General features: G+C 74.9%; 2 protein-coding genes across 2 annotated transcripts; both read right to left on the minus strand.

Moving 5' to 3' along the window:
* Positions 1–2,056: 2,056 nt before the first annotated feature.
* LOC134154291 (upstream stimulatory factor 2-like) lies at positions 2,057–9,432 on the minus strand (the record flags this gene model as incomplete). The annotated part of the gene is given in 8 exon segments (XM_062601041.1): positions 2,057–2,481; positions 3,398–3,485; positions 4,371–4,515; positions 5,705–5,767; positions 5,769–5,819; positions 6,808–6,920; positions 8,219–8,265; positions 8,520–9,432. Coding segments are annotated over 8 exon segments (985 nt in total), but the record flags the coding sequence as incomplete, so codon positions are not given.
* A 3,904-nt stretch (positions 9,433–13,336) lies between these two features.
* LOC134154292 (Schwann cell myelin protein-like) lies at positions 13,337–25,156 on the minus strand (the record flags this gene model as incomplete). Its single annotated transcript, XM_062601042.1, has 13 exons — positions 13,337–13,762; positions 14,425–14,494; positions 15,050–15,146; positions 16,278–16,565; positions 17,449–17,766; positions 19,435–19,695; positions 20,169–20,300; positions 20,342–20,419; positions 20,515–20,673; positions 21,753–21,920; positions 22,311–22,335; positions 22,475–22,668; positions 24,785–25,156. Coding segments are annotated over 13 exons (2,222 nt in total), but the record flags the coding sequence as incomplete, so codon positions are not given.
* Between the last annotated feature and the right edge of the window lie 79 nt (positions 25,157–25,235).

Below are 25,235 nucleotides of genomic sequence, written 5' to 3' on the forward strand. Positions count from 1 at the left end.
GGCGGACGGACGGACACGGGCAGACACGGGCGGACGGACGGACACGGGCGGACGGACGGACACGGCGGACACGGGCGGACAGACGGACATGGGGGGTGTGGGGGGACAGACAGGGGACACAGACGGGGACACAGGGGGGACGGACGGACACAGGCGGACAGACGGACATGGGGGGTGGGGGGGGACGGACGGGGGACACGGGGGGGGCGGCGGGGAACGGACATGGGGGCAGGGACGGACAGACGGACGGACGGACACGGGGGACGGACGGACGGGGGCCACGGGGGGGACGGACGGACGGAGGCACGGACACGGACGGACGGACGGACACGGGCGGACGGACGGACACGGACAGACAGACGGCGGACAGACGGACATGGGGGGTGGGGGCGGACGGACGGGGGACACAGACGGGGGACACGGGGGGGACGGACGGACGGAGGCACGGACACGGGGGACGGACAGACAGGGGACACGGGGGGGACGGACGGACGGACACGGGGGGTGGGGGGGGGACGGCCGGGGGCCACGGGGGGGGGACGGACGGACATGGGGGGGACAGACAGACACAGGAGGGCGGGGGGGGGACGGACACGGGGGGTGGGGGGGACGGATGGACGGACGGACGGGGGTGAGCGGGGGGGGGGACGGACAGACAGACGGACGGACGGGGGTGAGCGCGGGGCTGGCGGAGCGCCAGGACGCGGCCCCGGAGCCAGGGCCGAAACGGGCCGAAACGGGCCAAAACGGGCTGAAACGGGCCAAAACGGGGCCAAACGGGGCCGAAACGGGCCAAAACGGGGCCGAAACGGGCCAAAACGGGGCTGAAACGGCCAAAACGGGGCCGATATGGGGCCAAAATGAGCCGAAACGGGGCCGAAACGGGCCAAACAGGGCTGAAACGGCAAAACGGGCCTGAAATGGACCGAAACGGCCAAAACGGGGCCGAAACGGGCCAAACGGGCAAACCGAACCGAAACGGCGCCAAAATGAGCCAAAATGGGGCCGAAACTGAGCCGAAACGGGCTGAAACAGGGGGGAGGAGAAGACCCAAACGAGGCCAAAACGGGCCCGAAACTGGGGGGGGGGGATGGGCTCGAATGGAGCCCAAACAGGCCAAAGCAGGCAGCGAACGGGCCAAACCGGGCCAAACCGGGCCAGAAAAAGGGCTGAAATGGCCCAAACGGGGAGGGGGAAACGGGGCCAAAACAAGCCCCAAATGGGCCAAACCAGGGAGGAAACGGGGCCGAATCGGGGCCAAAAAGGGGCAGGATGGGGAACGGGGCCAAAACAAGGCCAAAACGGGCCAGAACAGGAGGAAACGGGGCCGAATCGGGGCCAAAAAGGGGCAGGACGGGGAACGGGGCCAAAACAAGGCCAAAACGGGCCAGAACAGGGAGGAAACGGGGCCGAATCGGGCCAAAAAGGGGCAGGACGGGAACGGGGCCAAAACAAGGCCAAAACGGGCCAGAACAGGGAGGAAACGGGGCCGAATTGGGGCCAAAAAGGGGCAGGACGGGGAACGGGGCCAAAACAAGGCCAAAACGGGCCAGAACAGGGAGGAAACGGGGCCGAATCGGGGCCAAAAAGGGGCAGGACGGGGAACGGGCCAAAACAAGGCCAAAACGGGCCAGAACAGGGAGGAAACGGGGCCGAATCGGGCCAAAAAGGGGCAGGACGAGGAACGGGGCCAAAACAAGGCCAAAACGGGCCAGAACAGGGAGGGAAACGGGGCCGAATCGGGGCCAAAAAGGGGCAGGACGGGAACGGGGCCAAAACAAGGCCAAAACGGGCCAGAACAGGGAGGAAAAGGGGCCGAATCGGGGCCAAAAAGGGGCAGGACGGGGAACGGGGCCAAAACAAGGCCGAAATGGGCCAGAACAGGGAGGAAACGGGGCCGAATCGGGGCCAAAAGGGGGCAGGACGGGGAACGGGGCCAAAACAAGGCCGAAATGGGCCAGAACAGGGAGAAACGGGGCCGAATCGGGGCCAAAAAGGGGCAGGACGGGAACGGGGCCAAAACAAGGCCAAAACGGGCCAGAACAGGGGAGGAAACAGGGCCAAATCGGGGCAAAAAGGGGCAGGACGAGGAACGGGGCCAAAACAAGGCCAAAACAGGCCAGAACAGGGAGGAAACGGGGCCGAATCGGGGCCAAAAAGGGGAGGACGGGGAACGGGGCCAAAACAAGGCCAAAACAGGCCAGAACAGGGAGGAAACGGGGCCGAATCGGGGCCAAAAAGGGGCAGGACGGGGAACGGGGCAAAACAAGGCCAAAACGGGCCAGAACAGGGAGGAAACGGGGCCGAATCGGGGCCGAATCGGGCCCGGACACGTGTGCACACGCGTGTGCACGGGACCGCAGAGGCGTGCAGGCGCAGGCCGGCGCACGCCCCGCACACGCGTGTGCGCACGCGCGCTCACCCTCGTTGTGCTGCGCCCGGCGCCGCTCGTCCCGCGGCGTCCGCGTGCCGTCCAGCTTCCTGCGCGGCGACACGTCGCCGTCACGCGTGTCGCGACACGCGGCCGCGCGCGGGGACGCGCCGCCACGCAGCGCGCGACACGCGGCAACACGCGACGACGCGCGGCGACGCGACACGCGTCGCGCCCGTAGCCGTGTGCAGCCTGCTCCAGTGCGTACGCGTACGGGCAGCCGTGTGCAGGCGTGCGCAGGCGTGTGCAGGCGTGTGCAGCCATGCGCAGCCGTGCGCTGGCGCGTGCACGCAGGTACAGCCGTGCTCTGGCGCGCGCGGGCGTGCGCAGCCATGCGCAAACGTGTGCACAGCCATGTGCAGTCGTGCTCAGGCGTGTGCAGGCATGTGCGGGCGTGCGCAGCCATGCTCTGGTGTGCACGGCCGTGCTCTGCCGTCTGCAGGCGTGTGCGGGGCGCGCTGGCGTGCGTGGGCGTGCTCTGGCATGTGTGGGTGTGTGCGGCCGTGCTCAGGCGTGTGCGGGCGTGTGCGGGCGTGCTCTGGCGTGTGCAGGGCGTGCACAGTCGTGCTAGGGCATGCACAGGCATGTGCACGCGTGCTCTGCGGTGCTCTGGCGCGCACAGGCGTGTGCAGGCGTGCTCTGGCATGTGCAGGCATGCTCAGGTGTGCACGGGCGTGTGTGGCCGTGCTCAGGCGTGCTCAGGCGTGTGCAGGCGTGCTCAGGCGTGCTCTGGGTGCTCATGCGTGCTCAGGCATGCGCAGGCGTGTGCAGGCGTGCTCAGCGTGCTCTGGGGTGCTCATGCGTGCTCAGGCGTGGGCAGGCGTGCGCAGGCGTGCTCAGGCATGCTCTGGGGTGCTCATGCGTGCTCAGGCGTGCTCTGGGGTGCTCATGCGTGCTCAGGCAGTGCGCAGGCGTGCGCAGGCGTGTGCGGGCGGTGCGCGGGGCGCGCACACGCGTGTCACTCACGGCGAGTAGGGGTGGGTGCGGGGCGCGATGCTGCGCTGGGGCCCCGGCTGCAGAACCTCCGGCGGCGTCATCATGACGTAGAACTGCCCTGGGGGGGCGGGAGGGGGGCTGCAGGCCGGACGCCTGGGCCCTCCCGGACGCCTGGGCCCCTCCCTGGATCCCTGGGCCCCTCCCGGACACCTGGGCCCCTCCCGGACTCCTCGGCCACTTCCCGGACGCCTGGGCCCCTCCCGGACTCCTGGGCCCCCCCCCGGACGCCTGGGCCCCTCCTTGGCCCCTCCCGGACGCCTGGGCCCCTTCCCGAACACCTGGGCCCCTCCCGGACTCCTGGGCTCCTCCCGGACTCCTGGGCCCCTCCCGGACGCCTGGGCCCCTCCCCGGACGCCTGGGCCCCTCCCGGACTCCTCAGCCCCTCCCGGTCGCCTGGGCCCCTCCCGGACGCCTGGGCCCCTCCCAGACTCCTGGGCCCCTCCTGGACGCCTGGGCCCCTCCCCGGACGCCTGGGCCCCTCCCGGACTCCTCAGCCCCTCCCCGGTCGCCTGGCCCCTCCGGACGCCTGGGCCCCTCCCCGGTCGCCTGGGCCCCTCCCGGATGCCTGGGCCCCCCGACGCCTGGGCCCCTCCTGGACACCTGGGCCCCGCCCGGACGCCTGGGCCCCCCGGACGCCTGGGCCCCTCCCGGACGCCTGGGCCTGCCCGGACGCCTGGGCCCGTCCCGGACGCGCTGGGCCCCTCCCGGACTCCTCAGCCCCTCCCGGTCACCTGGGCCCCTCCCGGACACCTGGGCCCGCCCGGACGCCTGGGCCCCCCGGACGCCTGGGCCCCTCCCGGACGCCTGGGCCCCGCCCGGACGCCTGGGCCCCCGGACGCCTGGGCCCCTCCCGGACTCCTCAGCCCCTCCCGGACGCCTGGGCCCCTCCCGGACGCCTGGGCCCGCCCGGACGCCTGGGCCCCCCGGACGCCTGGGCCCTCACCTCCGGCGGGCGCCAGGGCGGGGTCGCCCTGCACCGACACGGCTCCCTCAGCGACGCCCCCGGCGGGGAAATAGGCGAATCGAGGCTCCGCCCCCGGCTCCGCCCCCGGGCTGCCGCCATTGCTGAAGGGCGTCTGGAGCACGGCCTGGGGGCGCACGGCTCGGTCCCGCCCGGACGCCTGGGCCCCCGGACGCCTGGGCCCCCGTCCCGCCCGGACGCCTGGGCCCCCGGACGCCTGGGCCCTGCGCCGCCCAGACACCTGGGCCCCGTCCTGCCCGGACGCCTGGGCCCCCTGGACGCCTGGGCCCCTGGACGCCTGGACCCGTGTGGCCTGGACACCTGGGCCCCGTCCCGCCCGGACGCCTGGGCCCCCCGGACGCCTGGGCCCCCGGACGCTTGGGCTCCGCATCGCCCGGGACGCCTGGGCCCCCTCTGGACGCCTGGGTCCCACACTGTCCCGATGCCTGTGCCCCTCCCCGGACTCCTGGGCCCCTCCTGGACTCCTGGGCCCCTCCCCAGACACCTGGGCTCCGTCCCGCCCGGACGCCTGGGCCCCCGGACGCCTGGGCCCCTGGACGCCTGGGCCCTGCGCCGCCCAGACTCCTGGGCCCCGTCCTGCCCGGACGCCTGGGCCCCTGGACGGCCTGGGCCCCGTCCCGCCCGGGACGCCTGGGTCCCAAACTGTCCCAATGCCTGTGCCCCTCCCCGGACGCCTGGGCCCCTCCCGGACTCCTGGGCCCCTCCCCAGACACCTGGGCTCTGTCTCGCCCGGATGCCTGGGCCCTTTCCCGGATGCCTGGGCCCCTCCTGGACGCCTGGGCCCCACCCGGACGCCTGGGCACCCCCGGACGCCTGGGCCCCCTCCCAGATGCCTGGGCCCCTCCCCGGACACCTGGGCCCCCTCCTCCGGACGCCTGGGCCCCTCCCGGACGCCTGGGCCCCTCCCCCGGATGCCTGGGCCCCTCCCCAGACGCCTGGGCCCCTCCCCGGACGCCTGGGCCGTTTCCCAGACGCCTGGGCCCCCTCCCCGGACACCTGGGCCCCCCCGGACGCCTGGGCCCCTCCCGGACACCTGGGCCCCCTCCCCGGACGCCTGGGCCCCCTCCCCGGACACCTGGGCCCCCCCGGACGCCTGGGCCCCTCCCGGACGCCTGGGCCCCCTCCCCGGACGCCTGGGCCCCCCCCAGATGCCTGGGCCCCCTCCCCGGACACCTGGGCCCTTCCCGGACTCCTGGGCCCCCTCCTGGACACCTGGGCCCCCTCCCGGACGCCTGGGCCCCCTCCCCGGACGCCTGGGCCCCCTCCCCGGACGCCTGGGCCCCCCCCGGGCGCACCTGGGCCACGGCCTGCTGGGCGCCGGCGAAGGCGGAGACGACGCCGACGGCGCCGGCGGCCTCGGCCGGGGCCTCGAGCGGCCGCCTCCGTCACCTGCACCACGCGGTAGGTCACCTGCGGGGGGGGGGGACACACGTCAGCGGCACCCACGGGACCCCCCGGGGACCCCCCACCCACGGGACCCCCCCCGGGGGACCCCCCACCCATGGGACCCCATAGGGACCCCACCGTGGGACCCCGCACCCATGGGACCTCATCCTCACCCCACACCCATGGGACCCACCACCCCTAGGACCCCATAGGGACCCCACCATGGGACCCCCCACCCATGGGACCCCATAGGACACCCCCGGGGACCCCCCACCCACGGGACCCCCCCGGGGACCCCCCACCCACGGGACCCCATAGGGACCCCCCCGGGGACCCCCCACCCACGGGACCCCCCACCCGTGGGACCCCCCACCCATGGGACCCCATAGGGACCCCACCGTGGGACCCCCCCACCCACGGGACCCCCCCCCGGGGACCCCCCACCCATGGGACCCCATAGGGACCCCCCGGGGACCCCCCACCCACGGGACCCCCCACCCATGGACCCCCACCCGTGGGACCCCATAGGGACCCCACCGTGGGACCCCCCACCCACGGGACCTCCTCATCACCCCACATCCATGGGACCCACCACCCCCAGGACCCCATAGGGACCCCACCGTGGGACCCCCCACCCATGGGACCCCCCACCCATGGGACCTCCTCCTCACCCCACACCCATGGGACCCACCACCCCCAGGACCCCCTAGGGACCCCCCCGGGGACCCCCCACCCATGGGACCTCCTCCTCACCCCACACCCATGGGACCCACCACCCCCAGGACCCCCTAGGGACCCCCCCGGGGACCCCCCACCCATGGGACCTCCTCCTCACCCCACACCCATGGGACCCACCACCCCCAGGACCCCCCATAGGGACCCCCCCGGGGACCCCCCACCCATGGACCTCCTCCTCACCCCACACCCATGGACCCCCCCACCCCCAGGACCCCCCATAGGAACCCCCCGGGGACCCCCACCCATGGGACCTCCTCCGCCCCCCGGCACCCACCTGCCCCCCGTTGCTCTCCGTGCGGAACTGGTACTGCACCGGCGGGTCGCCGAACGGCGCCGCGACGCTGCCGCCGGCCCCTGCGCCCGGCTCCTCCCCCGGCGCCGCCTCGCCTGCGCCCGGACGCCTGGGTCCCGCGCGGCCCCGCCCCCCTGCCGGCCCCGCCCCCTCCCGGCCCCGCCCCCTCCCGGCCCCGCCCCCCCGGCCCCGCCCTGCCGGACCCGCCCCCTCCCGGACGCCTGGGCGCCTCCCAAACTCCTGGGCCCCACCCGGACGCCTGGGCCCCACCCGGACACCTGGGCCCCTCCCGGACACCTGGGCCCCACCCGGACTCCTGGGCCCCGCCCGGACGCCTGGGCCCCGCCCGGACTCCTGGGCCCCTCCCGGACTCCTGGGCCCCCCCCGGACGCCTGGCCCCCCCCCCGGACGCCTGGGCCCCTCCCCCGGACGCCTGGGCCCCACCCGGACTCCTGGGCCCCGCCCGGACGCCTGCGCCCCCCCCGGACGCCTGGGCCCCTCCCCCTGGACGCCTGGGCCCCTCCACGGACACCTGGGCCCCTCCCGGACGCCTGGGCCCCACCCGGACGCCTGGGCCCCTCCCGGACGCCTGGGCCCCTCCCGGACTCCTGGGCCCCACCCCGGACTCCTGGGCCCCTCCCGGACGCCTGGGCCCCTCCCCGGACTCCTAGGCCCCTCCCGGACTCCTGGGCCCCTCCCGGACGCCTGGGCCCCCCCCGGACGCCTGGGCCCCTCCCGGACGCCTGGGCCCCTCCCGGACTCCTGGGCCCCTCCCCGAACTCCTGGGCCCCTCCCGGACTCCAGGGCCCCTCCCGGACTCCTGGGCCCCTCCCGGACTCCTGGGCCCCACCCGGACTCCTGGGCCCCACCTGGACACCTGGGCCCCACCCGGACTCCTGGGCCCCTCCCGGACTCCTGGGCCCCGCCCGGACGCCTGGGCCCCTCCCCCTGGACGCCTGGGCCCCTCCCGGATGCCTGGGCCCCTCCCCGGACGCCTGGGCCCCCTCCCGGATGCCTGGGCCCCTCCCGGACGCCTGGGCCCCTCCCGGACGCCTGGGCCCCTCTCGGATGCCTGGGCCCCTCCTGGACGCCTGGGCCCCTCCTGGACGCCTGGGCCCCTCTCGGATGCCTGGGCCCCTCCCGGACGCCTGGGCCCCTCCCGGACGCCTGGGCCCCTCCTGGACGCCTGGGCCCCTCCCGGATGCCTGGGCCCCCTCCCGGATGCCTGGGCCCTTCCCGGACGCCTGGGCCCCTCCCGGACGCCTGGGCCCCTCCTGGACGCCTGGGCCCCTCCCGGACGCCTGGGCCCCCTCCCGGATGCCTGGGCCCTTCCCGGACGCCTGGGCCCCTCCTGGACGCCTGGGCCCCTCCCGGACGCCTGGGCCCCGCTCACCTTCCTGCAGCTCGACGCTCTCTTCCGTTTCTTGACTTTTCTCGTGGCTGGGGGTGGGGGAGGGGTGAGGCCCGAGGCCTCGGAGGGGCCCAGGCGTCCGGGCCGCCCCTCCCCCCACCCCCCGCGGGACCTCCCCCTCCCCCACCCACCACCGCCTTGGAGCGGGGGGGGGGGGCGGGGGCCGCCCGGACGCCTGGGCCCCCCCTAGGGCGGGGCTGGGGGCGGGGCTTGGGGCGGGGCTGGTGGGCGGGGCTTGGGGCGGGGCTGGTGGGCGGGGCTGGTGGGTGGGGCCTCCCCTTACCTGGGGGCGGCAGAGGCGGAGCCTGAGTCCAACCCGGGGTCGAGCATGTCCATGGGGGGGGGGGGAGGGGCCGCCGGGTGCGGGGGGAGGGGCGGGACCCCTGGGTGGGGGGGGGGAGGGGAGGGGGGCGGGGCCTGGTGACCCCCCCCCTGCGGGGTTGGGGGGGGCGGAGCTCTGGGGAAGCCCCCTGGTTGGGGGCGGGGCCTAAGTGACCTTCCCCCTTCGTGGGGGCGGGGCCTGGTGACCCCTCAGTGAGGGGGGGCGGAGCCTGAGTGACCCCTCCCCTTCAGCAGAGGGCGGAGCTTCAGGGACCCCCCCCTCAAATATGGGCGGAGCTCCGGGAGAACCACACCCCGGTGTGGGCGGGGCCCAGAGGAGGGGGCGGGCTCTGCGGCCACGCCCACCCTCCTCCCTCCCTTGCCAGAGGAGGAGGGGGCGTGGCCTGAGGGCCCGGTGGGCGTGGCCTCTGGCTCTGTTGCTCTATAACAGTGAGGGTGTGGGCGTGGCCTGCGGTGGGAGTGGGCGTGGCCTGAGGGCCCGGTGGGCGTGGCCTCTGCCTGTGGCCCTCTAGGACAGTGAGGGTGTGGGCGTGGCCTGCGGCGGGAGGGGGCGTGGCCTGCCGCTGCCGCGCGCGCGGGGGGGAGGTAACGCGCCCTGTGAGGAAGGGGGCGTGGCCTGCCGCTGCCGCGCGCGGGGGGGGGGGGGGTAACGCGCTCTGTGAGGAAGGGGGCGTGGCCTGCCGCTGCCGCGCGCGCGGGGGGGGGGTAACGCGCCCTGTGAGGAAGGGGGCGTGGCCTGCCGCTGCCGCGCGCGCGGGGGGGGGGTAACGCGCCCTGTGAGGAAGGGGGCGTGGCCGGCGGCGGCGGGTGGGGTGGGGGCGGGGCTGGGCGCGCGCGCGCCCCCGTGAGGGCCCGGGCCGGGTGTGTGGGGGGGGGGGGGGCAGCGCGGCCCGGTTCCGGGGTGGGGGCGGGGTGGGGGGGGGTCACCGAGGCCGGTGGGGGGAGGGGAGGAGCGGGGGGAGGGGGGGGGGGTTTGGCCGCTCCCTCTAGGCGGGAGGCCGCGGCCCGGCGGCGGCGGCGGCGGCGCCGATCACGGGGCCAAACACCCGGGTCATGTGAGAGGGAAACGCGGCCTCCCCCCCCCCCCCGGCCCTTCCTCCTCCTCCTCCTCCCGCCCTCCCCCCCCCCCCCGCTCCTCCCGGCACACGTGAGCGCGGCGGCGGCGGCTCCTCGCGGCGGCCCCGGCCCCGGCCCCGGCTCCGGCCCCGGCGGCGGCGGCGGCGGCGGCTCGACGTTGGCGGCGGCGGATGAACGTTGCGGCGCGCGCGGGGGGGGGGGGGGAAGGGAGGGAAGGAGGGAGGGAGGTGGGGGAGGGACGGGGCGGGCCCGGCGGGCGGGGAAACGGCGCCCGGATCGGCGGCGGCAGCGGCAACGGCGGCTTGAGGCGGGGGGGGCGGGTGCCGGAGCCACCGCGAACGGCGCCTGGGCCCCGCGAACGGCGCCTGGGCCCCGCGAACGGCGCCTGGGGACCCTCCGGCAACGTTCCGCTGCGCCGGGAAACGCTGCCCCGCGCCGGGAAACGCTCTTCTCTTGCCTTCCCCCCAAGCCCGGCCCCGTCCTTACCGCGACCGTGGGGATCCCCTGAGTGGGGCCGTCAGGACCGTTGGGATTCCCCGGGGGGGGGGGGGGGGACCGTTGGGATCCCTGAGGTGTGTGGGGGGCGTTGGGACCGTTGGGATCCCTGAGGTGTGTGGGGGGGGGGCCGTTAGGACCGTTAGGATCCCTGAGGTGGGGGGGGGCGTTAGGACCGTTGGGATCCCTGAGGTGTGTGTGGGGGCCGTTGGGACCGTTGGGACCCCTGAGGTGGAGGGGGGGCGTTAGGACCGTTGGGATCCCTGAGGTGTGTGTGGGGGGCCGTTAGGACCGTTGGGATCCCTGAGGTGTGTGGGGGGGGCCGTTAGGACCGTTGGTATCCCCTGAGGTGTGTGGGGGGGGCCGTTAGGACCGTTGGTATCCCCTGAGGTGTGGGGGCTGTTGGGACTGTTGGGACCCCTGAGGTGGAGGGGGCGTTGGGACCGTTGGGATCCCTGAGGTGGGGGGGGGGGGCGTTAGGACCGTTGGGATCCCCTGAGGTGTGGGGCCGTTAGGACCGTTGGCACCCCTGAGGTGGGGGGGTGTTAGGACCGTTGGGATCCCTGGGGGGGGCCGTTGGGACCGTTGGGATCCCTGAGGTTTGTGTGGGGGCCGTTGGGACCCCTGAGGTGGGGGGGCGTTGGGACCGTTGGGATCCCTGAGGTGAGGGGGCGTTGGGACCGTTGGCACCCCTGAGGTGGGGGGGCGTTAGGACCGTTGGGGTCTCCTGAGGTGGGGGGGCCGTTGGGACCGTTGGGACCCCTGACGTGGGGGGGGGCCGTTGGGACCGTTGGGATCCCTGAGGTGGGGGGGAGCTCGGCAGCGTTGCCCCCAGTTTAACGGTCGCGACGGCCCCGTTCCCGCCCCCCCCCGGCCGTGTGTGTGTGTGTGGGGGGGGGGGCGGGGCGCGTTTGGCGGGAGGCGGCGGCCGCCCTAAGGCGCATGCGCGGCGGCGGCGGCGGCGCGCAGGCACCGTCCCCTCCGCGGGGCGCATGCGCGGCGGTGGGGGCGGCGCATGCGCAGCGGCGATGAAGGGGGGGGGAAGCACATGCGCGGTGGAGGCGTGCTGCGTCCCGCCCCCCCATCTACTTCCGGGTCGCGGCAGTGGGCCCAGGCGACCCGGAAGAGGCGGCTCCTGGGGGCTCCTATAGCTCCTGGGGGCCCTATAGGCTCCTGTGGCTCCTGAGGGCCCGTATAGACTTATAGGGGCTCCTATAGGTTCTGGGGGGCCCTGTGGGCTCCTGTGGCTCCTGGGGGCCCCTATAGGCTCTAGGGGCTCCTATAGCTCCTTGCGGGGGGGACCTATAGCTCTGGGAGGGGAGACCTATGGACTCCAGGAGGTGCTGGGGGGGTCTTACAGCTGCTGGGGGGCCCTATAGAGTCCAGGAGCTCCTGTAGCTCCTGGGGGGTCCTATAGTTCTGGGGGGGGCTATAGATTTTAGAGGGGTCCTATGGCTTCTGGAGGGACCGCTATAGACTCCAGGGGGGTCTGTAGCTTTGGGGAGGCCCCTATGGCTCTGGGGGGGGGACCTATAGAGTCTAGGAAGTCCTGCAGCTTCTGGGGGGGGCTATAGGTTCTGAAAGCCCTTATAGCGCCTGGCAGGGGGGCGCTTATAGCTCCTAGGGCGTCCGGTAGCCCTCAGTGGGGCCCCTATAGCACCTGAGCAGTCCCATAGCGCCCGGAGGGGTCCTATAGCCATGGGGGGGGCTGTTTTGCCCCCAGTGGGGCACCTATAGCAGCCCGAGGGTACCTATAGCTCCCCGAGGGAACCCCATAGGCTCCGGGGGGTCCCATAGGCCCTGGCCGGGCCCCTATGGCAGTTGCCCCACCACCCGCGGGGCCCTATAGTGCCTGGTGGGGGGGACCCCTATAGCATCTGCCCCTATAGCGCCCACCTCTATGGTTCCCCCAGGTCCTATAGTGCCCACATGTCTGTGGCACCGGCCCCTATAGCCCCGGCCTCCCTATAGCCCCAAGGTTTCTATAGCAGCCGCCCCCAGAGCACCCAGCCCCCTATAGCAGTGAGGTCTCTATAGCACCCAGCCCTATAGCAACAGTCCCTATGGCGGCTGGGTCGTTATACCCCCCCCCGAGCACCTGCTGCCATAGGACCCCCTATAGCACCTGGGTCCCTATAGCGCCAGCGTCCCTGTAGCACCCGGGTCCCTATGGCACCGGGGTCCCTATAGCACCTGCTTCTTATAGCAGCAGGGTTCCTATAGCACTGGGGTCCCTATAGCACCCGTACCTAACGCCCAGCTCTCTATAGCACCTGCCTCCTATAGCACCCGGGTCCGTATAGCACCAGGGTCCTTATTGCTCACAGGCTCCTATAAGCACCTGGGTCCCTATAGCTCCTGAGTCGCTATAGCACTGGGGTCCCTATAGCACATGGACCCCTATAGCACTGGGGTTTCTATAGCTCACGGGTCTCTATAGCACTGGGGTCCTTATAGTGCTGCAATCGCTAGAGCACCAGGGCCCTATAGCACCAGAGCCGTATAGCTCCCGGGTCCGCTATAGCTCCGGGTCCCTATAGCTCACAGGGTCCCTATAGCACCGGGGCCCTATAGCTCCTGGGTCCCCTATAGCACCGGGTCCCTTTAACTCACAGGGTCCCTATAGCACCACAGCCCTATAGCTTGCAGGTCCCCTATAGCACCGGGTTCCCTATAGCTCATAGGGTCCCTATAGCACAGGGGCACTATAGCACCAGGTTCCCTATAGCACTGGGTCCCCTATAGTTTCCAGGTTCCCTATAGCTTCCAGGTCCCCTATAGCACCGGGTCCCTTTAACTCACAGGGTCCCTATAGCACCACAGCCCTATAGCTTGCAGGTCCCCTATAGCACCGGGTTCCCTATAGCTCACAGGGTCCCTATAGCTCATAGGGTCCCTATAGCACAGGGGCCCTATAGCACCAGGTTCCCTATAGCACTGGGTCCCCTATAGCTTCCAGGTCCCCTATAGCTCCCGGGTCCCCTATAGCTCCCGGGTCCCCTATAGCACCAGGACCCTTTAACTCACAGGGTCCCTATAGCACCAGGGCCCTATAGCTTGCAGGTCCCCTATAGCACTGGGTCCCCTATAGCACCGGGACCCTATAGCACCCTGCCCCCCCCCCGGAGGGTGCCCGGACGCCTGGGCCCCTGCCAGCCCCTCCCCCCCCCCGAGGCACCAGGCGGCTCCGTCCAATCCCGTTTATTGGGGGGGGGAGGAGAGGGGTGAAAGGTCGCGCGGGGGGGGCGGAGCCTCGGGGCCCCTCCCCCTCCCCCCGCGGCCCCGCCCCTCCCCCGGCGCGGGGTGGCGACCCCTCCCCCCACATCGAGCTGGGGGGAGGGGCAATAAATAAGGGGGGGGCGGGGCCTGTTTCGGGGGGGCGGGGCCTCGGCGCGGGGAGGGGGCGGAGCCTCCCCTCGCTGCCCCCCCCCTTCCTCCTCTCCCGCCTCCCCCGGGAGGGAGGTGCTGGGAGGGGGGCGTGGCCTGGCGGCGGGAGGGGGGCGTGGCCTGGCGGCGGAGGGGGGCGTGGCCTGGCGGCGGGAGGGGGCGTGGTCAGGGCAGGCGGATCTCGGCGTACTCGGGGGGCTCCGGGGGGGCGGCGCGGCGCTCCGGCTGCGGGGGAGGGGAGGGGGGGGCGTCACCGTCACCGCCCCCCCCCCCGCCGTGTCACCCGCACGGTGTCACCCGGCACCTCCCCCGTGTCACCCGCACGGTGTCACCGTCCCCATGTCACCCCACCCAGTGTCACCCGCACGGTGTCACCCGGCACCTCCCCCGTGTCACCCCACCCAGTGTCACCCGCACAGTGTCACCATCCCTGTGTCACCCGCACGGTGTCACCCGGCACCTCCCCCGTGTCACCCCCCCGAGTCACCCCACCCAGTGTCACCCGCACGGTGTCACCCGGCACCTCCCCTGTGTCACCCCCCCCTGTATCACCCCACCCGGTGTCATCCATCGCTCCCTGTGTCACCCCCTCGTGTCACCCGCTCCCTGGTATCACCTGTCACCCCCTTGTGTCACCCCACCCGGGTCACCCGCCCCCCCCCGGTGTCACCCGTCACCCCCTCGTGTCACCCCACCCAGTATCACCTGCCCCCCCCGGTGTCACCCCTCCCAGTGTCACCCGTCACCCTGGTGTTCCCCCCCCCCCCCCCGTCACCCGTCACCCCCCATCACCCCCCCAGGTCACTTGCCCCCCCGGTGTCACCCCAAGTGTCACCTCCCCGTGTCACCTGCCCCCCCGTGTCACCTGCCCCCCCCGCCCCCCCCACCTGGCCGTCCCGGGGGTCTCCGCCGGGCGGGGGAGGGGCCGGGCCCCCCTCGGGGCTCCCCGTCGCCTTCCTGCAGGGGGGGATGGGGCCGTGCTGACCTCTGACCTGCCCCGCCCCCCCATCGCCCCCACCCTCCGCCCGCCGTGACCCCGCCCCCACCCCCCCAGTGACGTCACCACCGCCCTCCCCCTGGTTGGGCGGGGCCTAAGAAGGGGCGGGTCCCTAAGGGACAGGGGGGGCGGGGCATGTGGGGGCGGAGTCACCTCGGAGCAGATCCCATTGGGGGCGGGGCCATAGGGGGCGGGGCCATAGGGGGTGGGGCCAGCTGGGAGCAGGTCCCACGGGAACATGGCCCTTTGGGGGGGGGGTGTCCCCCAGACTGGCGAGGGGGCGGGGCTTGTTGGGGGCGGGGCCTATGGGGGTGGGGACAGTAGGGGCGGGGCCTATGGGGTGGGGGAAGCAGGGGCGGGGCTTCTTGGGGGCGGGGCCTGTTGGGAGCAGGGCCTGTAGGGGCAGAGCTGTGGGGGAAGGAGGGGGATCCCCCCCCCGGGGAGGGGCGGGGCTCAGGTGGGCGTGGCCGCAGGTGGGCGTGGCCCGTTGGGCGTGGCCCGGGGGCGGGGCTCACTTGCGGCGGCTCTGGCTGACGTAGCAGACGACGGCGATGACGACGGCGAAGGCCACGACGGCCCCCACGGGCCCCACCTTGGCCCACACCAGCCCGTCTGGGGGGGGGGAGAGGGGGCGGGTCAAACCGGTGGGGGGGCGGGGTGAGCGCAGCCCCCCCCCAGGGGGCAAATACCCCCCCCGGGGGCAAATACCCCCCCCCGGGGAGAAATACCCCCCCCTTCTGCACCCAGCCCCTCCTGTGGGGGAGCCCTGGAGCGTGGGAACCGAACGCAGGAAATTCCCATGCTCTCTAACATGGCGCCAGGGGCGCCGAAGCGGGGCAAATCCCCCCGAAAAGGGGCAAATACCCCCCAAAAGGAGCAAATACCCCCCCAGGGGAAAGATACGGCTGCTGCAGCAGCACCCAAGCCCTCCTGTGGGGGGCGCCAGAGCGTGGGAACCAAACCCAGGAAATTCCCACGCTCTCCAGTGTGGCACAAAGGGCGCCGAAGCGGGGCAAATCCCCCCCAAAAGGGGCAAATCCTCCCAAGGGGGACAAATACCCCCCCAGGGGGGCAGATAAACCCTTGCGGCTGCTCCTACCTGCTCCTGTGGGGGGCGCTGGAGCGTGGGAACCAAACCCAGGAAATTCCCACGCTCTCTAACATGGCGCCAGGGGTGCCAAAGCAGGGCAAATCCCCCTCAAAAGGGGCAAATCCCCCCCCAAAAGGGGCAAATACCCCCCCAGGGGGGCAGATACACCCTTGGGGCTGCTCCCAGCCCCTCCTGTGGGGGGAGCCAGAGTGTGGGAACCAAACCCAGGAAATTCCCACGCTCTCTAACATGGCGCCAGGGGTGCCAAAGCAGGGCAAATCCCCCTCAAAAGGGGCAAATCCCCCCCAAAAGGGGCAAATACCCCCCCCGGGGGCAGATACACCCTTGGGGCTGCTCCCAGCCCCTCCTGTGGGGGGCGCCGGAGCGTGGGAACCAAACCCAGGAAATTCCCACGCTCTCTAACATGGCACAAAGGGCGCTGAAGCGGGGCAAATCCCCCCCAAAAGGGGCAAATCCCCCCAGGGGGGCAGATACACCCTTGGGGCTGCGCCCAGCCCCTCCTGTGGGGGGGCGCCGGAGCGTGGGAACCAAACCCAGGAAATTCCCACGCTCTCTAACACGGCGTGAAGGGCACCGAAGCGGGGCAAATCCCCCCCAAAAGGGGCAAATCGCCCCCCCCCCAGCGCCCTCACCGGGGTGGTGGAAGCGGAGGGCGCGGGCGGCGGCGCCGCGGGCGTTGCGGGCGGCGCAGACGACGGCGAGCCGGGGCTCGAGGGCGCCGCGCAGCGTGAGGAGCCCCGTGACGGTGAGGCCGGCGCGGGGCCCCGGGGCGAAGGCGCCGGCGCCGGGCCCCAGCGTCGCGTTGCGGCTCGGCAGCTCGAAGGCGACGGCGGGCGGCGGGCTGGCGGCGGCGGCGCACACGCACCGCACCGCCTCGGCCGCCGCCGTGCACCGCGACTCCGGCAGCACCACCGGCGCGACTGGCGCCCGCCGTCAGCCGCCCGCCCGCCCGCGCGGGGCGGGGGGGGCCCAGGAGTCCGGGGAGGGGGGTGGAAAGGGTCTCGGGGGGGGGCAGGTGGCTGGGAGGGCCCAGGAGTCCGGGGGGGGCAGGGGTCTGGGGGGCGGGCACGGGTCCAAGGGGGCCCAGGAGTCCGGGGAGGGGGGGTGGAAAGGGTCTCGGGGGGGGCAGGTGGCTGGGAGGGCCCAGGAGTCCGGGGGGGGCAGGGGTCTGGGGGGCGGGCAGGGGTCCAAGGGGGCCCAGGAGTCCGGGGAGGGGGGGGTGGAAAGGGTCTCGGGGGGGGGGCAGGTGGCCGGGGGGGCCCAGGAGTCCGGGGAGGGCAGGGGTCTGGGGTGGGGGGCAGGTGGCCGGGGGGGCCCAGGAGTCCGGGGGGGGCAGGGGTACGGGGGAGTGGAAGGGGTCTGGGGTGGGGGGCAGGGGTCCAGGGAGGGGCCCAGGGGTCCGGGGAGGGGCCCAGGCGTCCGGGGCAGGAGAAACCCAGGGCAAGAGGGACCCAGGCGTCCGGGTTGCACATGGGCCCAGGTGTCCGGGGCAAGAGGGGCCCAGGCGTCCGGGGCAGGAGAAACCCAAGGCGAGAGGGGCCCAGGCCTCCGGGACAAGAGGGACCCAGGCGTCCGGGTTGCACATGGGCCCAGGTGTCCGGGGCAAGAGGGGCCCAGGCGTCCGGGACAAGAGGGGCCCAGGCATCCGGGACAAGAGGGACCCAGGCGTCCGGGTTGCACATGGGCCCAGGTGTCCGGGACAAGAGGGGCCCAGGCGTCCGGGACAAGAGGGACCCAGGCATCCGGGACAAGAGGGGCCCAGGCGTCCGGCCCTCCCCCCCCCCCCCCCCCCGCGGCACTCACACTCCACGGTGACGTTGCGGGCGGCCTCGCGCCGCCCCAGCGGGTTCTCGGCGACGCACCGGTACTCGCCGGCGTCGGGGGGCCGGGCGGCGGCGAGGCGCAGGGCGGCCGCGGCTCGGACGCCGCCTCCGGCACCGGCTCCGGCTCCGGCTCCGGCGTCGGCTCCGGCGTCGGCTCCCGGCGCCGCCGCCAGCACCCGGCCGTCCTTGAGCAGCCGCAGCGCCGGCGCCGGGTCGCCCTCGGCCTCGCACGTCACCGCCAGCGGCTCCCCGGCCGCCACCGCCGCCGGCGCCGACAGCACCGGCAGCCGCGGGGCGTCTGCGCCCGCCCGGCGGCCCCCGTCAGCTCCGCCGGGGCCCAGGCGGCCGGGCCGAGGCAGGGGGCCCAGGCGTCCGGGGAGAGGGAGGGGGCCCAGGCGGCCGGGGAGCGGGCAAGGGGGCCCAGGCGGCCGGGCCGAGGCAGGGGGCCCAGGCGTCCGGGGGAGGCAGGGGGCCCAGGCGTCCGGGGGAGGGAGGGGGCCCAGGCATCCGGGAGAGCGGGCAGGGGGGGCCCAGGCGTCCGGGGGAGGGAGGGGGCCCAGGCGTCCGGGGAGAGGGAGGGGGCCCAGGCGTCCGGGGGAGGGAGGGGGGCCCAGGCGTCCGGGGAGAGGGAGGGGGCCCAGGCGTCCGGGGGAGGGAGGGGGCCCAGGCGTCCGGGGGGAGGGAGGGGGCCCAGGCGTCCGGGGGAGGGAGGGGGCCCAGGCGTCCGGGGAGCGGGATGGGGGGCCCAGGCGTCCGGGCGGAGGGATGGGGCCCAGGTGTCCGGGGAGAGGGAGGGGGCCCAGGCGTCCGGGGGGAGCGGGAGGGGGCCCAGGCGTCCGGGAACCTCTCCCCAAAAGGGGCCCAGGCGTCCAGGTGGCCACCCCAAAGGGGCCCAGGTGTCCGAGTGACCACCCCAAAGGGGCCCAGGTGTCCCCCCCCACACGCCCCCTCCCCTGAAAAGGGGCCCAGGCGTCCGGGTGGCTGCCCCCTGCCCCCCGCCAAGGGGCCCAGGCGTCCGGGCCACCCCCCGTGCGCCCCCCGCTCCCCCGCGAAGGGGCCCAGGTGTCCGGGCCGACCCCTGCCCCCCCGCTCCCCCGCGAAGGGGCCCAGGCGTCCGGACCGCCCCCCGTGCGCCCCCCGCTCCCCCGCGAAGGGGCCCAGGCGTCCGGGCCGCCCCCCCTGTGCCCCCCGCTCCCCCGCGAAGGGGCCCAGGCGTCCGGGCCGCCCCCCCTGCGCCCCCCGCTCCCCCGCGAAGGGGCCCAGGCGTCCGGGCCGCCCCCCCCTGCGCCCCCCCGCTCCCCCGCGAAGGGGCCCAGGTGTCCGGGCCGACCCCTGCCCCCTGCTCCCCCGCGAAGGGGCCCAGGCGTCCGGACCGCCCCCCCTGCGCCCCCCGCTCCCCCCGCGAAGGGGCCCAGGTGTCCGGGCCGACCCCTGCCCCCTGCTCCCCCGCGAAGGGGCCCAGGCGTCCGGGCCGCCCCCCCTGCGCCCCCTGCTCCCCCGCGAAGGGGCCCAGGTGTCCGGGCCGCCCCCCCTGTGCCCCCCGCTCCCCCGCGAAGGGGCCCAGGTGTCCGGACCGCCCCCCGTGCGCCCCCCGCTCCCCCGCGAAGGGGCCCAGGCGTCCGGGCCGCCCCCCCCTGCGCCCCCCGCTCCCCCGCGAAGGGGCCCAGGCGTCCGGGCCGCCCCCCCTGCGCCCCCCGCTCCCCCGCGAAGGGGCCCAGGCGTCCGGGCCGCCCCCCCCCGTGCCCCCCGCTCCCCCGCGAAGGGGCCCAGGCATCCGGGCCGCCCCCCTCCCTGCGCCCCCCGCCCCCCCGCCCCCCCCCGCGCCAAGGGGCCCCGGCGTCCGGGCCGCCCCCCCTGCGCCCCCCCCCCCCCCCCCCCGCGCCAAGGGGCCCCGGCGTCCGGGCCGCCCCCCCTGCGCCGCCCCCCCCCCCCCCGCGCCAAGGGGCCCCGGCGTCCGGGCACTCACAGAGCACGCGCAGCTCGAGCGAGCGGTTGTGGCGGCCGTGGCGGTTCTCGGCGGCGCAGACGTAGGCGCCGGCCTGGGCGGGCCCGAGGCGCGGGAGCCGCAGCGGGAGCCGCCCGGCGCCCTCGGCCTGGGCCAGCACCCGCCCGGCCCGGAGCCAGGCGAGGCGCGGCGGCGGGCGGCCCCGGGCGGCGCACGCCAGCTCCGCCGCCTCGGCCTCGCGCGCCGCCGCCGGCCCCGACACCGCCTCCACCTCGGCCGCCGCTGCGGGGGGGGGGGGCACGGGGGCGTCAGCCTGACGCCGTCACCCGGACGCCGACACCCTGACACCGACACCCTGACACTGACACCCTGACACCGACACCCTGACACCCGCCTCCACCTCGGCCGCCGCTGCGGGGGGGGGCACCGGGGCGTCAGCCTGACGCCGTCACCCGGACGCCGACACCCCGACACCGACACCCCGACACCGACACCCTGACACCGCCTCCACCTCGGCCGCCGCTGCGAGGGGGGGGGCACCGGGGCGTCAGCCTGACGCCGTCACCCGGACGCCGACACCCCGACACCAACACCCTGACACTGACACCCTGACACCGACACCCTCACACCGCCTCCACCTCAGCCGCCGCTGCGGGGGGGGCACCGGGGACAGGGGCGTCAGCCTGACGCCGTCACCCGGACGCCGACACCCTGACACTGACACCCTGACACCGACACCCTGACACCGCCTCCACCTCGGCCGCCGCTGCGGGACACCGGAGATGGGGGCGTCAGCCTGACGCCGTCACCCGGACGCCGACACCCTGACACCGACACCCCGACACCCTGACACCGACACCCTGACACCGCCTCCACCTCGGCCGCCGCTGCGGGGGGGGGCACCGGGGCGTCAGCCTGACGCCGTCACCCGGACGCCGACACCCCGACACCGACACCCCAACACCCTGACACCGACACCCTGACACCGCCTCCACCTCGGCCGCCACTGCGGGGGGGGGCACCGGGGCGTCAGCCTGACGCCGTCACCCGGACGCCGACACCCTGACACTGACACCCTGACACCGACACCCCGACACCGACACCCTGACACCGCCTCCACCTCGGCCGCCGCTGCGGGGGGCACGGGGGACGGGGGCGTCAGCCTGACGCCGTCACCCGGACGCCGACACCCCGACACCGACACCCCGACACCGACACCCCGACACTGAGACCCTGACACCGCCTCCACCTCGGCCGCCGCTGCGGGGGACACCGGGGACGGGGGCGTCAGCCTGACGCCGTCACCCGGACGCCGACACCCTGACACTGACACCCTGACACCGACACCCCGACACTGAGACCCTGACACCGCCTCCACCTCGGCCGCCGCTGCGGGGGGCACCGGGGCGTCAGCCTGACGCCGTCACCCCGACACCGACACCCTGACACCGACACCCTGACACCACCTCCACCTCGGCCGCTGCTGCGGGGCACCGGGGCGTCAGCCTGACGCCGTCACCCGGACGCCAACACCCTGACACCAACACCCCGATACCAACACCCTGACACCGCCTCCACCTCGGCCGCCGCTGCGGGACACCGGGGACGGGGGCGTCAGCCTGACGCCGTCACCCTGACACCGACACCCTGACGCCGACACCCTGACACCGCCTCAACCTCGGCCGCCGCTGCGGGACACCGGGGAGGGCACCGGGGCGTCAGCCTGACACCGTCACCCTGACACCGACACCCTGACGCCGACACCCTCACACCGCCTCCACCTCGGCCGCCGCTGCGGGACACCGGGGCGTCACCCTGACGCCGTCACCCGGACGCCGACACCCTGACACCGACACCCTAACACCGACACCCCGACACTGAGACCCTGACACCGCCTCCACCTCGGCCGCCGCTGCGGGGGGCACCGGGATGTCAGCCTGACACTGTCACCCGGACGCCGTCACCCCGACACCGACACCCTGACACTGAGACCCTGACACCGCCTCCACCTCGGCCGCCGCTGCGGGGGGGGGCACCGGGGCGTCAGCCTGATGCCGTCACCCGGACGCCGACACCCCGACACCGACACCCCGACACCCTGACACCGACACCCTGACACCGCCTCCACCTCGGCCGCCGCTGCGGGGGGGGCACCGGGGCGTCAGCCTGACGCCGTCACCCGGATGCCGACACCCTGACACTGACACCCTGACACCCTGACACCGACACCCTGACACCGCCTCCACCTCGGCCGCCACTGCGGGGGGGGTCACCGGGGACGGGGGCGTCAGCCTGATGCCATCACCCGGACGCCGACACCCCGACACCGACACCCTGACACTGAGACCCTGACACCGCCTCCACCTCGGCCGCCGCTGCAGGGGGCACCGGGGACGGGGGCGTCAGCCTGACGCCGTCACCCGGACGCCGACACCCTGACACTGACACCCCGACACTGACACCCTGACACTGCTGGCACACCGACACCGCCTCCACCTCGGCCGCCGCTGCGGGGGGCACCGGGGCGTCAGCCTGACGCCGTCACCCTGACACCGACACCCCAACACCGTCACCCCAACACTGAGACCCTGACACTGTCACCCCACCGCCGCCGTCACCCCGCCACACCCTATAGCACCCTACAGCACCCCTAAAGAACCCTATGGCCTCCCTATAGCACCCTATGGCATCTGGGTTCCCCCCACCCCCCCCCAGAGGGCCCAGGTGTCCTGCCCCCCCTCCCAAAAGGGCCCAGGCGTCCTGCCCTCCCCCCACCCCAAGGGGCCCAGGCGTCCTGCCCGCCCCCATAGACCCAGGCATCCAAACTCCCCCCCGAAGGGCCCAGGCGTCCGGCCCCCCCCCCAAGGGGCCCAGGCGTCCGGCCCCCCCCCACTCACAGTGCACGTCCAGGGCTCCGGCGGCCTCGTAGACGCGGCTGCCGTTGGCGAAGGCGACGCGGCAAACGAGCCGGCGCCCGGCGTCGGCGGCGCGGGGCCGGAAGCGGAGCGCGGAGCCGAGCCAGCGCCCGGGGCCGGGGCCTTCGGCGCCGCCGCCGCCGCCGCCCTCCTCCTCCTCCTCCTCCTCCTCGCCCTCGTCCCGGCGCAGCGGCCGCTCCGCCGCCTCCGGCAGCCCCCTCGGCGCCGGCCCACGTCACCGCCGGCGGCCCCAGGCCCGGGCAGGTGTCGGGCACGCGGCACCGAGCCTCCGCCTCGGCCCCGGCCAGCGGCTCCGCCGGCAGCTCCAGCCTGGGCTCCGCTGCGGGAGAGGCGCCGGCGTGGGCCCAGGCGTCCGGGCGGGCCCAGGCGTCCGGGCGCGCCCCTCCGCCCCATTAACCCAGCCCTGAACGCACGAGGGGCCCAGGCGTCCGGGCGGGCCCCCGCCCCATTAACCCGGTCCCGGACGCGTGCGAGGGGCCCAGGCGTCCGGGCGGGCCCAGGCGTCCGGGCGCGCCCCCGCCCCGTGGACCGGGTCCCGGGCACGCGAGGGGCCCAGGCGTCCGGGCGGGCCCAGGCGTCCGGGTGGGCCCAGGCGTCCGGGCGCCCCTCCGCCCGTTAACCCAGCCCCGAATGCGCGAGAGGGGCCCAGGTGTCCGGGCGGGCCCAGGTGTCCGGGTGGGCCCAGGTGTCCGGGCGCGCCCCCCGCCCCGTGGACCAGGTCCCGGACGCGTGCGAGGGGCCCAGGCGTCCGGGCATGCCCCCGCCCCATTAACCCGGTCCCCGGACGCGTGCGAGGGGCCCAGGCGTCCGGGCGGGCCCAGGCGTCCGGGCGCGCCCCCGCCCCGTTAACTCAGCCCTGAACGCACGCGAGGGGCCCAGGCGTCCGGGCGGGCCCAGGCGTCCGGGCGCGTCCCCGCCCCGTGGACTGGGACCCGGACACACGAGGGGCCCAGGCGTCCGGGCGGGCCCAGGCGTCCGGGTGGGCCCAGGCGTCTGGGCGCGCCCCCGCCCCGTGGACCAGGTCCCGGACACGTGAGGGGCCCAGGCGTCCGGGCGCCCCTCCGCCCCATTAACTCAGCCCTGAACGCGCGCGAGGGGCCCAGGCGTCCGGGCGGGCCCAGGCATCCGGGCACGCCCCCGCCCCGTGGACCAGGCCCTGAATGTGTGAGGGGCCCAGGCGTCCGGGACCTTCTCCAGGTGACACCCAACGCTCCGGAGCACCTCCACCCCCGCTCCCACGAGGGGCCCAGGCGTCCGGGACCTTCTCCAGGTGACACCCAACGCTCCGGAGCACCTCCACCCCCCACCCCACGAGGGGCCCAGGCGTCCGGGACCTTCTCCAGGTGACACCCAACGCTCCGGAGCACCTCCACCCCCGCTCCCACGAGGGGCCCAGGCGTCCGGGACCTTCTCCAGGTGGCACCCAACGCTCCGGAGCACCTCCACCCCCCACCCCACGAGGGGCCCAGGCGTCCGGGACCTTCTCCAGGTGACACCCAACGCTCCGGAGCACCTCCACCCCCCACCCCACGAGGGGCCCAGGCGTCCGGGACCTTCTCCAGGTGACACCCAACGCTCCGGAGCACCTCCACCCCCCACCCCACGAGGGGCCCAGGCGTCCGGGACCTTCTCCAGGTGACACCCAACGCTCCGGAGCACCTCCACCCCCCACCCCACGAGGGGCCCAGGCGTCCGGGACCTTCTCCAGGTGACACCCAACGCTCCGGAGCACCTCCACCGCCCACCCCGCGAGGGGCCCAGGCGTCCGGGACCTTCTCCAGGTGGCACCCAACGCTCCGGAGCACCTCCACCCCCCACTCCCACGAGGGGCCCAGGCGTCCGGGACCTTCTCCAGGTGACACCCAACGCTCCGGAGCACCTCCACCCCCCACCCCACGAGGGGCCCAGGCGTCCGGGACCTTCTCCAGGTGGCACCCAACGCTCCGGAGCACCTCCACCCCCCACCCCACGAGGGGCCCAGGCGTCCGGGACCTTCTCCAGGTGACACCCAACGCTCCGGAGCACCTCCACCCCCGTTCCCACGAGGGGCCCAGGCGTCCGGGACCTTCTCCAGGTGACACCCAACGCTCCGGAGCACCTCCACCCCCCACCCCACGAGGGGCCCAGGCGTCCGGGACCTTCTCCAGGTGGCACCCAACGCTCCGGAGCACCTCCACCCCCCACCCCACGAGGGGCCCAGGCGTCCGGGACCTTCTCCAGGTGACACCCAATGCTCCGGAGCACCTCCACCCCCCACCCCACGAGGGGCCCAGGCGTCCGGGACCTTCTCCAGGTGACACCCAACGCTCCGGAGCACCTCCACCCCCCACCCCGCGAGGGGCCCAGGCGTCCGGGACCTTCTCCAGGTGACACCCAACGCTCCGGAGCACCTCCACCGCCCACCCCGCGAGGGGCCCAGGCGTCCGGGCCCTCACCGGTGACCTCCAGCGTGGCGTGCTCGGAGAAGGTGTACTGGTTGTAGCCGCCGAGGTCGCCGCGGAAGTAGTAGCGCCCGGCGAGCTCGGCGCTGAGGCCGGTGAGGAGCAGGGAGCAGTCGCGGGCGCGCAGCGGGCCCACGAGGCGGGCGCGCCCGGCGAAGCTCTCGTGCACGGCGCCGCCGGGCCGCGAGCGGGCCACCACCGGCGGGTAGCTCTTGGGGTAGGGGCTGCCGAAGTACCAGAGCCCGTGCACGGCGCCCGGGCGCAGCTCCTCGGGGTAGTCGAAGCGGCACGGCACCAGCGCGCACCCGTCCTCCAGCCCCACCACCGTCGGCGGCATCCAGGCGGCCCAGGGGCCCGCGGCGGCGCCTGCCCGGGGCGGGGGGCGGGGGGGGAGGGGGAGGGGGAGGGTGGGGTGGGGCCGCCGTGGGGTCCAGGGAGCCACCAC

The sequence above is a fragment of the Rhea pennata genome, unplaced genomic scaffold (genome assembly GCF_028389875.1).
Source record: "Rhea pennata isolate bPtePen1 unplaced genomic scaffold, bPtePen1.pri scaffold_201, whole genome shotgun sequence".
Lineage (NCBI taxonomy): Eukaryota > Metazoa > Chordata > Aves > Rheiformes > Rheidae > Rhea > Rhea pennata.